General features: G+C 40.8%; 1 protein-coding gene across 1 annotated transcript in view; it reads right to left on the bottom strand.

Annotated features, from left to right (window-relative positions):
* Nucleotides 1-14,224, bottom strand: part of MEGF6 (multiple EGF like domains 6) — a 248,824-nt gene that overhangs the window by 105,994 nt on the left and 128,606 nt on the right. The window contains exon 5 of the mRNA XM_074934107.1: nucleotides 6,697-6,819. Within this exon, the coding sequence (XP_074790208.1) occupies nucleotides 6,697-6,819 (123 nt within the window). The remainder of the gene's footprint in view (nucleotides 1-6,696; nucleotides 6,820-14,224) is intronic.

The raw sequence follows: 14,224 nt of genomic DNA on the forward strand, positions 1-14,224 counted from the left end.
TCTGATGGGAGTTGCTAACATGCCAGATGGCAGGAGTTAATTGAAAGATCACCTATCCATGGAAGATGTTGCATGAGATCTTCTCAACTTGTCAATAAGTCAGTCAAACTCTGGGACAGCCAATCACTTCCCAGAAATTCTTACCACTCCCTCTGGGTCAAAGGAAAACCTGCACCTGTTTCCGAGATCCCACCCATTACCCAATCAATCTCCACCATGGGAGGAAAGGAGTGACTTTTTTTTCCGCTTTTTTTTTCTTTTAACTGCATTTCTCATTTTCTATATCTTGTACTGTGAGTGACTCAACATAACAAATCCCTCCAATACTAGTTAGCATGAGGCACAGTGTTTCCCCAAGAATTAAATTACATCTGTCTCAGGGGCTGCCAAGCCCTCAGAGCAGGTTGTTGAGATTCAAGTGTTTTCCGTAAAGTTTCCTACCCTGAACACAAACATCAAGTCCTGGAGTTTTCACCTTTACCCCAAACCCCCGCTGATGTTATTATGTGGCTGTTTGTCTAACAGATACATCAAAGGGGAAGACTCCAAAGGGGCTTGCAATTTGGTGTCACCAAAATATCACAAGAGCCATTAATCAAGTCACATGATGAAGACAGTAAAACAGTGGCCTTTGCCCCCATGGCTCATGCTCTCAGGATATTCTCAACAAAGATGTGAATTCCATCTCAACTTTGGGAACCTCTGTGTCCAACGTGGAACCAAGGAGAAGGACAGGATGCTGAGTCCCTCGCACTTTGGAGTCCAGATTGTTTTATTCAAAGTCCAACAGGATTTCCAGTAAGAAAAGCAAGTTTCAAACTTTAAATATCTCTTTGTGTCTCTTGTGCCTTTACTTAAAAAAAAAACCACTGTACAAAAATGGATCTAGGCCTATTAACTCTTCTTCACATATCCCTTAACAAACAGGATATTTGAAGGTGATTTCCAGTTCTGATGTACACGTAAGAGTAAATTTAAACTGCTCCAGATGAAGCAGAGTACACCCTCCCACAGGAATAAGAATTTTTGCTGATGAGCTCAGCACAAGCACCATGATTTGTCACTATTTTGTCCCTCATATAATTACTTACTCTGACCCTCAGAGCCCCTCAATGCCAAGTGGAAAAGGGTTCACTGTTTTGTAATAGTGACTTCTATCAGGTCTGACAAACTCACTACACCTAACACACTGCTTTCATGGTATTTATCCATAAATAGTGTCTTGTAAGATGTCAAATGAAAGACAGTGATACACTGGTTATTAACATCATTGCAAAGGACATGTACAGATGCTGTATAAGGAGTTATGTATACACAATGAAAATTAAACAAAGCAGAGTTCAGAATTGGGTTTTCTGTCAGACAAAGCATGTCTGTTCACCTATCCCTTTCTGTGTCATAAATTAAGCACTGAAAGCCAAAGACGATGGGAGCTACCTTTACATTTCAAGTCAACAGAAACCTGTGAAGTCAAAGAGCACATAGGAAAAAAAGCAAAGAGGGAGAAGAGTGTTATCTGGTGGTGCACTTCAAAAGGACACACTTCAAAGGTTTTCTGGACTATATCTGTCGGGACAGGGACAGCATCCCGGTTATCTATCACTGAGGAAACAAGAAAGAGAACACTGTGCATCCAGGAATGGTGGATCCCAACCATGCTGGTTGGTGATGCTGGGAAGTTGCTTGAGGTAAGAACTTACTTCAGACAAGGATTTTAGTGTGTTAAAGTTAAGTTTAGACTCCAAGAAGAGTGTTATCTTTTTGTTTCGTATGTAACCATGCTGTTTCCAATATTCTTACCCACTACTCATTTGAGTCTCTGATTCTCTGTTCTATGATATTAAACTTGTTTTTGTTTTTATTATAAATACATCTCTGTGCTGTGTTATTAAGCAACGTGTGACTCCACAGTTGAATCAAAGAAGCGAACTTGGTAATTATTGTGAGTGTCCAGCAACGGGAGCTGAACACTGCAGGGAATGCACTTAGATGGGCTCGGGGACCGGGGTGCACCTTTTGATACCTGCAAGGCAAAGTCAGGGCTAGCAGAATTCTGAGGCTAGTGCTTGAGTGGCAGAAAGGCTGGCGGTGTCCAGGAGCTGACATGCAGAAACTACAAGAAAGAGGCAATGAGGTGACTCTCCCTCCTGGGCACCCAGAGGAAGCATCACAATTACACCCGAGCAAAGTGAGTGCAAATTTTGTGTAAAACGCCATCCAAATCAGAACCCACTTTGAACAGATATAAGTGACCACACAAGGGTCAAAATCTTGGAGAGTCAGACCCAAAAGCTTTGGATGAGGTTATTCAAACCACGGTAGAGTGGAAATTGGATTGGTAATATTAAAAGAGACTTGTGAGATTTCCAGCACCTGTCAGTTTAGACAGGACTGGAAATGCCATAGGAATAGACTCGCTCATGAAACGTCTGCCCTTTATGGTCCCAGCTATTTAAAAACAAAATAAAAAAAAGTTTAGTTGAGTCTATGTTTGGGGCAAAGGTTCATGTCAATTTTAATTTTAGCCAAACCATTTTGCCCATATGTATTGTATAACAGCACCACATGATCTGTACTAGAGAGTATAATTGGGTGGTTCACTCCCACCAGTATCATGAACCTCTTAATCATCTGAGAAACTAATCCTTGTCCAGGGAATACTGGGGAAATTCAAAATGCCTTAACTTGGCTCAGATAAGGGCAAAGCTGTTTATTTCACACATCTTGACAGTGTGTGTAACAAGCCAGGAAATACTTTTCAGCTATTTTAAACAAAACATGACAAATATACCAAACTGGCAAGGATGCAACATTTTTTCCTCAAAAATTCCTCGATGTCCAAATCAATGTTCACAAAGATGGCTCTCTCCCAGTATGTCAGTAATGTTTATTAATTACTTTGAATAGTTTCTGCTTTCTCCCACTAAGCAAATCAGTGTAGTAAACTGATAATTCTACTACAAAACACGTGACAATACTAATAGATCAATATCACATGCTGAGTTTGGTGCTTTAACTCTTATTAAGGAAAATATGTTTTCTTTATATTTTTAATGCTGTAAGAACTTGGTAAAGGTGTCCTTTTCATACCGTTTCAGCTAGTGCTAGGATTGGCATATATTCAGAAAAAATACAACTAATTCTTGGCTCTGGTTAGCAAATAATCTCTTGCAACAGTCTGACACTGAGGTCCAGGCATCCCAAAACTGGTATAGCAGATAATAGCAGAACTCGTATAGCAGATAATTCCCAGGGAGTGGGAGTTTAGCTCTAGTAGAAAACTACAGGCTGTATAACGATAATGAATTCAAGCTCTAGAGGGGAAATGTCCATATGACTGAGGCTTACTTGGGGGCCTAGACTATTACATTTCACAGTCACCTTATTTTCACTTTACAAAACATACAAATGTGTACCTCTTTGCCTATTTTGTGGAAATAGCCATTTCAAAGTGGAAGATGGCGAACAATGTAAAGATAGACACTTTGGGTGAAATCCCGGCTCTGTTAAGACAATGGCAAAACTCCCGTTGACTTCAATAGGGCCAAGATTTACCCATAAAGCCTGGTTTTCATCCTAGCCTCAAACCAGACAGCCTTTTCCCACCTCTGTGGGTGCAACTGGTATCATTTTAGATATCCATGCTACTGACTGTGCCCAGAAACTGAGCACTTCTGCTGGATGACTGAATGATGTCAGGAGTGCGTGAGTAGAGGAAAGAGAGCCTGTCGTTTAAAATCTAGTTGTTAGGACTCTAACTTCTGGGCTACTCTGTGGGTGAAGTCATGGACCTATGAAACCCTCCTTATAAACATAATGATTCATGCCTAAACCACGGCATGGACTGGTACTAAGGTACGAACACGGCAGAAAATGAGAAGACTAATCCTCTTGGAAGTTGAGCATTACCACCAGGCCTCTGTAGAATGATCTATTAATTCTTCCTAATGGCTAAGGAGCTATCCATTATATTCACATTCTGTAGTACTCTCAATCGCATGGTTAAACTACTATTGCAAAAGTAATTTAAACACAAAAATATAATGTTCCCCTCAGACACGATTTTAGAAGAGATGACAGTACTGATGCTGAACAGAAGGCTACGTGACTTTGGACAGACCCTGCCACTCTCTGAGGAGCATTAAAATGACATTCTGTGTCCAGCCAGTATGAAACACTTATTAGGAAATGACATGAGACAAGGAATTCCCAGCAGGGGATGGCAAAAGGGGTGTCAGCTAGTAGTTTTTTTAATGGCTTGGACCCTTGCTGAAGGGCATTTTTTTATATCAACATAAAAACAAGAGCAAATATATTCAGAAAACAGGCAGAAGGAGATGGGACAGGGACTTCGACTGAAGTAAGCAAGCAGCAAGTAAGATGAAACTGGATTTTCTATTCAAGCAAATGGCTGGGTCCATGCTCACATTTTCCTTCTAATTTTCTACTGCTGCACCAGTTCAAAGGAAGATACACTGGACACCTGGAAATTAAAAATGCCAATGTAGCTGGATATTTCCTTCTAGGAGCAGCTTTTACACATGAATCCACACCATCCCATATTGTGGATGCCCCTTCCTTTGACATACTGCTCCCATTCCCATGACCATTGTAAAGGAAAGTTTCAGTTTTCAAAGAAGGCCAGTGCAAGCTTGCCACCATTTAGATGGAGCCCAGTGGCGTGTCAGTCCTGGGGGGAAAGGAATAGGCGAGTACTCGTAAGAGGAACATTTTATGTGGAAGTGGGTAAAAGGAATGGATATTTCAATCCTGGCACAGAGAAGACTTTCTTTAGCATCACAAACTCTGTTCAGAGGCCTGTTAACTTACTCTAAAACCTCAAAGGTGCTGGCTGATTTAAAATTGTTTTATTCAGGTCTGGATTTGACGTCAGAAAACTCAAGGCAATTCTGCCTTTCCAGGATGTTTGTTTTAGGTTTCAGCCACCATGCTGTAAATTACTAGGAAATGGAAAGAAATGGAGAAATATTTCAACAGAGGCTTCTCTCTCACTGATCACCATCCAACCACCCCAGAATGAGGTATCAAATTCTGCCAGATTTCCACTCAAAACCATAAATTTCTCCCCAAAATTAGAAACTCCACCAAAGTTCACTTGAAATCATTCCAAATTCATATATTTTGCATTGCTCTATCTCTCACCCAGCTGAAGAGACTCAAGGAAATTGAACAAGCTGAAATAATTAGCAAGTCTGTCTGCCTTATTGCAATAAAAGAAAATGTTCTTTTAGCAATTGTCCCAACTGGTGGTGGTGTCAGTACTGAAATATAATTGATAAATTACATTACTAGTGATAGCTTTCCTACTTGGAAGCATTAGTGCAGAATACTGCAGAGTACTGTTATTTAATAAGAGCAGGCTTCTTTAAACTACAAATATAAACAACCACCTGTTTTCCAAGCATACTTCCCCCTTTCCTTGAATAATCAGAACAAATCTGTCCACTTAAAACCAGCTCAGCCAAAAGTTTTCCAAGACATTGTCAAGAAGGCTAAAATGCTTTGAAACCACAAACCGCCCTTCTCCTCTCACAGACAGGACACAGCTGGGAAAGGGCACAAACAGAACCGTTACATTCCTGAAGAGAGAGCATTCAGTGATTTCACTTCACAAAAGGAAGTTCTATTAGGAGTGAGATAATAACATGTTGTCCGACAGAGAGAGAAAGATACTAGATGGCCTCTCCCGACTAACGGCCTTTCATTCCCTTGGAAATCTGGCTGAAATTTAAGATACCATTGCTGCCTCCCAGTAGCCAGAAGAGGCTTTCAAATGGAAGGTACCCTGGGTGAAGGAATAAAAGACATACTGTAATTAAGTGCATACGTCAAACCAAGCAATTAAGCTGCAATCAATCATCTATGGAGCATGTAGTTGGTGTATGTTTTGTATTTGCTCTCCTAGTTACAGTTGTTGTCATAAAGGAAAACAAAAGTCCCACACTTGGTCCCATCCAATATACTAAAGCTAAACCTGATTTCCTCCTATTCTTTCTCATAAGGGGGGGGTGTTGGATGTCAATATAATTAAAATTTTATTTTGCATCCTGAAATTACAAAAAGAGGAAGAATTCTACCAAAGTGCGGTATGATCCCAGGGGTCTGGGATCAACTATACTGTTCCATGTGCAATCACATACACCACCCCCAAAATACGCCCAGTCTGTCCTATAAACTCCACAGTACTACTCCAGACCATACACACCTCCCTCACAAACCCCCATCCAACCTCCCCAAACCCAATTATTCCTACCCCCCCACCACACCCACACACACCCCATCTACACGATTATTTATCTTGCAAACCATCCTGAGATACAATTTGTGTAGAAGACTGTATTTTAAATACAGCTGGATTGTAAAGAAGAAGAGGGCTAAGGGTCCTGAACAAAAGAAGAAGGGCAAAGGGTCTCAACACTACAGACAGACACTGAAAAGCACCCACTACAACAGCTGATTCTTACTTTTCAAATCCAAGGGAGATCCAATCTGTTCTGTAGAAATCTCTAAGCATTACTCTGCTATAAAATTTGGTAAGGCCTGGCTTTATAACTTCAGAATTTCTAAGGCTACAAAGCAATTCTTTGTAACATACATGCAGCTGTAGGAGCCAAGGGAATTCATCAAAGCCCCCAATGGCTGGCCCACGCCAGTGGGCTGTCATCCCATTCCTACCTTCGCACGCCTTCCCGTCTCCCTTCAGCCTCAGCCCATCAGGGCACTTGCAGTAGAAGCTCCCAATCGTATTGCAGCACTGGGACTCACAACCAGTGTTGCCGGCTTCGCATTCATTGACATCTGAAAGAGATGAGAAATTGGGGCGGGGGGAAGAGAACGTGAGAGATTTCAGTGGAGAACCAAACCAGAAGGATGATTAATGTGAGATAAAAGTCTATTTTCAGTACACTTCTCTCTTTTATTTTTTAATTAGATATCTAGTGCCAATAGTAAAAAAATAAAGGGTAAATTGTACAAAAAAACCAAACCAGAAGGATGATTAATGTGAGATAAAAGTCTATTTTCAGTACACTTCTCTCTTTTATTTTTTAATTAGATATCTAGTGCCAATAGTAAAAAAATAAAGGGTAATTTGTACAAATAATTCTCCCGAGTGCATGCTAAGGGATACAATTTAAAGCTTAAAATGTAGCTACAAAATAGGTACTTACCCCAGTGAATATGCAGTACATGTGTTTGCATGCACACAGATATTTACACTCAAATATATCCTGTTTCCCTCAATAATATCCATTTGTGCATGAAAAATTACAGACTGGGGTAACGGGTGCACCTTTGTATTATGCAGAAGCAATTTATGAGCCTAGGTTTGAAAATTTTACCCTAATAGCCTCGTACTTTATTTTTAAAAAGGATCAGACATTTGCATGGGTAAGAAGAGATGCAGGATAAAAACCACAAGGATTCGCAATCCACATATTTTAGTTGGTCACCAGTTGAAAGAGCAAGAAACTTCCCATCATGTAATCAAATTTCACAGTTAGCTGCGAAGTAGTAGGAGGTTTAAGGCTTTCATTGCAACATTCAGAAATAGCCACAAACACCAGACCTGATGGACCATTAGTCTTGTCCTATGAAACAGTTCTCATGTTTATTGCAATATTAAGAAGATAAAGTGCTATTGTGATGTTGTAATTTATACTTGCATCTATGACATAACCTAAACAATCATGAATTCAAAGCAGAGAGCACTGTTAATAACAGAAAATATCAAAACTATAAGAATTGCAATCATTCCTTAATACCAAAATCCCCTAATCAAAGAAGTGTCAGTTTCCAGACCTGCCCAAAATGACTTATTTGCTGATACGCATAAAGAAAGGGAGCATTTATGTAGAACGAAGGAAGGATGAGATGTAGCAAAGTAACTGGCTAGCAGGAGTTGGCTACTTCTCAGCCAAACTTGTTAAACACCCACTATCCTCTCATGGAGAAAACTGAATAATATTTTGTATTTTCTGTATTTCTATTTCAACTCCCTTCCCTCCCTCCCCCCCCCCTGCTCATTATTCATCTGAGGTTGCAGTTTTCTACTTGCGACAGATGAATCACAGATAAATCCCTAAGTAACAATGATCTTTTTGCACACCCGTATCCAATGGGGCAACACTGACTCTTGGAAGGTCTCAATTTTTTTATGCACCACCCTTTGATGATCTGATGCAGAAATGGTGCTAGGCATAAGCAGACTAAGCCATTGCTTAGGGGCCTGAGCAGCTCAAAGGCACCCGCTATTCACTTTTTACTATGTGCTGGGGGAGGCAAAATATTCCTGCTTAGGGCCTCAATGGGCTAGCACCGCCTCTGATCTGATGACAACTTCTTCATGTGTATATTTCACCAGCACTTCACCATGATGCACTCCTTATGACCAGCAGCTCCCTAGGCCTTCAACAGGCACTCCCAGCTCCTAAAGTTCTAGTTCAAATAGGAATTAATTCCGGGACAGCCTATGGCCTGTGTTATATGGGTGGGGTGGGGAAATGTCAAACCAGATGATCACAGTGGTCACTTCTGGCCTTATGAGCTATGAATCTCTGAAAGGCCCAATAGAGCGAAAGACACAGGGTAGCATGTAAGCTGAGTCTTCCACATGGAAGAGGAGATCACAGCAGGTAGTCACATGGTTGACCCCACTGGAGTCTTTCAATAGTCTAATGAGCCCACTCAAAGGCTCATGCACAACACATCACGGATAATTATTAATGAGGGGACATGAAGGAAGCAGGAGAAATCCATCTTCAAATGACGCATAGAAGGAACTTTCAAAAAACACACATGACAAAGAGTAAAAAAGCAGAAATCTTTACTGACACGGGAAGCCCAAAGGATAAAATGAATCCATCTCTCACCAACTACTATGAGTTCAGAATTTAAAAAAGAGACTAATCATCCCAAATCAAAAGGCTGGTTTCCAAGATAATTTTGCACATGTTTTGCTCGCATTATCAAAGAAAACTAGCAAAAAGCCCATCTCAGTCTCTCAGAATCTAAAACCCCATTTCTACTTTTATACTCAATACCAATTTTCAGACCTTTAATTCCAGATCAGTTCTGGATGCCATCAAGTTTCATGTGTAGCTTGTTTAATAAGACTCAGCCGTGTGTGGTATCTCTTACATTGCATTCTGCTCAATTATTTCTTCCTGGGGACCTATAGGGAATCCTTTTCACTCAATAGCTGGCAGCAGCTGGTCATTTCAGCAAATACTCCCACAGACAAGAGAGAGTGTCTTTCTGACACCAACTTTCATTACTTACCCAACATAGTTTAACTTGTGTCAGCTTTTAAAAGCAAAATCTTTAATCCTCTGTTGAAGAAAAGGCAGAACCATTATGATAAATTTGCACCCAGAATTCCTGAGAGATTACCAACTCAGAAACGGGGAAAGCACCATTCTTCTTTTTGGTTCCTCTGTTATCTAATGACAATATGACACTATTCTTTAACTGAACTTTGTGGCATAGGCCAATGGCACAGAAGAAATTCTGTGGGCAGAAAGTAATGCCCAGCTGTCAGAATCAGAAAAAGATTTAAGAATCAGAGCCCCAAATCAGTTGAAGTTTATACATCCCTTTCCCCCAACCTTGAGGCGCTATCCTCCCCATAATCCCTCTGGAAGCCATTCTCTGGCTGCACGCCCCATCCTCTTAAGTACCGGTAGGTGCCGGAGTTGCTGTCTGTAGTGCAACATTTTCATGCCTCACTGAAATATGAGAAAGTTACTTTAAATTACTTCAAAACTAACAGACTATCTTCAGGAGCTGCCAATGTTCCAAATGTGTAGCATATCAACTGCTATAGAACCTTATATTAAAAGCCATTTCATACTTCAATCTCTCTGCAACCTGCAGTCAACAACTAAGGGACCAGCAAAAATCAGCTGCCTAGCAGAGGTGAGAATTTAAGTGAAAAATCAAACAAACAATAGTGCAAACCTTGAAGATTATTGAATATGGTTGCTTAGATAGAGGGTTACCAAACAGCAGTGTGTTCCCTTGTACAGGTGTCACTGCATATAAACTGACCCTCCCATACTCTGGGTGTACCCAGGAATAATACTCCATACCAATGCAGAGGCACCAAATTCTGCAGCAACCTCTAAAGTGGCTTGTGCAAATAGGCTGCAGGGGAGATTTTTAGGAGACTCCACATCATGGCTAAAAGAAAACAAATATTCTACCATGGCAAGACTGGGCCATTTCATATTTTCAGCTACAGAATCCAAAAGAAACCCAAATTTGGAGATGTTATGTTCTGATCAGACATCTGAAATGTGTGGGGAGGTTTTAAAGAGATTTATTGGTTCACTATGAAATTCTTGACATTTGGCACCTAACAAGACATTCAAAAAATGTATTTGGGTTCAAGCAGCTAGTTCTTTGCTTTGTAAAGAGCACGTGTTACTTAAACCAGTCAGAAAAAAAGGAGACAAGTATGGTTTTTAAGGCATTTGGTCTGGAAGTCAGAATCATGAGCTGCAGACTGTACTGTACTCTGTACATTTCTTTCGGCTACGGTAGCTAATTCATTTTCCTTCACACACCCAGAGCTCACAGGGCATGCTCACCTGCCTGCAGAAGTGGGAATCCCATTTCTACACACACTGCAGTTAACTTTGATTAATCTGACTCAAACTCACCATCTGTACCAAAAGCCAAAGTAAGGCGTAGCTCTTTGACAAGTTACTGCATACAAGTTAAGGCCAGGACCGTTACTGCTGGTAGATCATACACAGCACCTTGGAAGGAAGTCACTCTGTTCTTGCTTTGTATTGTTAACTTAAAAGTAATGCACAGACAGCTGGATGTCCATTGTCAGAATATACCATTCAGACAATAAACGCTAATGAAATCTAGGCTGAGCTAATGATTATATATTATTTTAGACAAGTCACTAGCTCTAAAATAGACTCACCTGAAATCTTGCTAAAGTCAGCATGTGCCACAGGGAAAAGAAGATTAACTGAACTCAGAACCAAGACTTCTGGAAGACTCTGTGCAACCTTCCAGTCTGAGGAATGGAGATGACAGGTGTATTTGTCAATTCAAGGACTTAATCAATCAGCAGCTTCTCTCATCTAGTGGCAAGACCTAACTTGGCACCGCTCACATTTCTACAACTGAGTCTTAACTTGCAGACAGTTAAGTCCCGCAGACAGACCCTGCAGCAGCCAAAATCGAGCCTTCCTTTTGGCCAAGCTGGTAGGACTTTGCTGACACTGCCTCTTCTAAAAGATGTTATTTGCCGATCTCAGAATAATCTTCATAAAAGGCCACAGTTTTGTTTTTCTAGACATACATCATGGTACCAGTATATAAGACACAAACTGAGATGTGTATAGTATCATCTTTACAGAGGTAACAGTGAATAATGAAAAACATTCTTGGTAAAACAGTTAGGTTTTCACTTCACCTCTGAACTTGTTTGTTTCACTTTTAATTTTTTTAAGCAAGGGTCACTGTGACAGGCAGGTGCTTCAGGTCATTTGTCTTGATGGTCACAAGACGTGGGGTCCAGTGGGTTACCCAAGAGATAAGGAGTCCAGTAATTGGGGTCTTTGACTGAAGAAGCCTGCCTCCAGCCATAAAGTCTTCAAGATTAGAGCCTCCCAACTGATCTTAACTTAAGGATTCGGAGCAAGGTGTAAGGTGTAATATAAAGAACAGTTGCAAATTCTGGTAACTGGAATAAAATTCCTGCAGTAAGTGGCAGTGCATGAGATGTGATGATATTCATCGTTCCGACATCCAGGATGATGCAGGTGTCCAAAAACTGATTCCTCATCAAGAGAGGTACCAGATGCAAAAGAGTTGCCAAGAAAGATTCCATGGCCAAAATACTGGGAAGCTGAGGGCTTGCACTTATCAGACAGATTACATTAGCCATCTACTGTATGTCAGGAGCAAATCAGAATGTCACCAAATGAGAGCCACAACAAAATGCCAAAGAAAGAAGAGTATAAATTTTGGGGTAATGCTCAAACCAACTCCTAAGTAACCACATCAAGCACACAGATCATCCTGCAAAGTAAAGACACTTGCCTATATCACCTTCAATTATTATTATATTTTTAACTTTACACCTCCGCTTAAGAAGATTCATGCTACTGTCATTATAGTTGGCTAACCTGTGAGGCATCGCAACCTACAATTCTTTGGGTTGTAGGCTGCAGTGCCTCTCCGGTTAGCAAACTATTGAGGACCAGCATTTTTAGGAAAATTAATAAACTGGCAAACCAAGAGCACTGAGCTCCTGTTGGTCACAGTCAGACAAAACCACAAATCACAGGGTCTCAGTGAAAAGCATTCAGAGAGACACTTCCACACACAATCTTCAGCACCTCTGCAAACAGCCAGAGGCTCCAATCTCTCTCCCGTATCCCATCCCATGTTGCTTTTTGTTCTTGTAAAATGGATGCCTCCTGGTGGCAGCTTTAAAACAGTGCAAAAGTTCTGTTCAGTACTTATTTTAAACTGCTAGTTATTACTGCAATACGTGGACTCTCCGATGCTTTGGGGAAATTTCTTGGTGTTTGTTATGCACAAACTTCAGCATAAAGATGAAATTCTTATGAACTAATTTAATTATTACTCTCTTTAATGTAGCCTGCAAATCTTCAAACACAGGCTTCTGTCGTATGCTTATATAGAGGGGACAAACCCACCACTTTCCACCTGAAACTCCCCTGTCCCCAAATTTGGATAGTTTGATGAACTGAAACCCATATTTCAACCACTGCTTCTTGGTTCTGCAAAAACAAAGCTCGAGTGATGAGGTTGTGCAGAACCAAAACCTGAACTAGGCCTTCTTGGCCCTTTTCCAGTTTAAGAACCAGAGGCTAGTCTGGATATTTTCAGCTGGTGGGTAAACTCCTTCCCTTTATCCATGAATTATACTGCAAGAGCTCTGTAAAAAGATACGATCCCAAAGAAATGCTCTGACTGCAGGAAGAAAGGAAGGCTCCGGGCAAAGCATGTCAGGAAGAATATGATCATTCTTCCAGCCAGAACACTTATCCCATCTTCTAGAATCAAACCAAATGCAATGTTCTTATAGCTCTGTCCTCCTCGCATGTTTCATTCTTGCACTAGCTCTGCATTTCTAGATCTGTGACTAAAGCTGTACTTGCAGTACTTTTATAATGACAAGCAGTACCTTGCATCTTGGGAAGGATCCTATTCTTGTGAGATTTCCAACCCAAATATGCAGACCCAAGGGGACTGAATAATCTTCAGCTGGAGCGTCTGCAGCTCTGAGAGCTTGCCCAAACTCACCACAATCCTCCTGAAGTTTGAGATCAGAAATCACTAGAAGAAATTTCATGGCTCCTTCCACATGAATTCACTACATCAGAACAGTCCAACAGCTGTTAAAACAAAACAACTGCTCCTCCAAAGAATGCTGCTTATCCCTAGATGACAAAGTAAGAGCTAGACAAGATGCTCAGATACTGTGGTGATGTGAGCTGCACAGATAAAACAAATGAGACAGGTGACAGAGAGAAAGATGTAGAAACAATCACCAAGGAAATGAGACAATGAGCACTTTCAGGAAATGAAAGCATTGCATTCTCAAAATGACGACCACCAAGGAGCCAGGGTTATGCTGGAAAAGAACACCATTCTGCTGTGGAGCCAGACATTCCATGTCAACTGTATAAAATGTTTCGATGAAGGCAATCACACAAGCTCTGGAAGGACTTTGCAGCAGGCAGGCCAAAGAATAGAAAAGAGCTAAAATAAATGGAAGGAAATGAATGTGAAAAGCTGAAAACGCATGCATAAATGTCAGCATGGAAACACATTCACTATTACAACATATACATTCCTGCAAAGAGAATTAACCTGGGGCCTGACATAGTATTTCTGGAAAGCTGCATCTGGACCGTCCATGAAAAGCTATTCACAAAGATGTTCCTTTGGGTGGCGTTCTTTAGTCATTATAACATTGGCGGTGGATTGTTTTTATAACAGCAAGAGAAAACATTCAGATGTCTGTAGTGACCTGACCTGTCAAGTTTACCTCTTAAAACCAATGGAGAATTAAGTGTATTAAACATGAGGGCTGTGAAAGCCTATAATAAATTAGGTTTAGGGAGTGGGAAAATAGAAGAAAGAATAAACGAGAAAAGCTCCAAGTTGTACAGGACGATTTTAGGGGGTGAACGGCTCTGAGTAATTT

Source organism: Natator depressus, chromosome 18, assembly GCF_965152275.1.
Source record: "Natator depressus isolate rNatDep1 chromosome 18, rNatDep2.hap1, whole genome shotgun sequence".
NCBI lineage: Eukaryota > Metazoa > Chordata > Testudines > Cheloniidae > Natator > Natator depressus.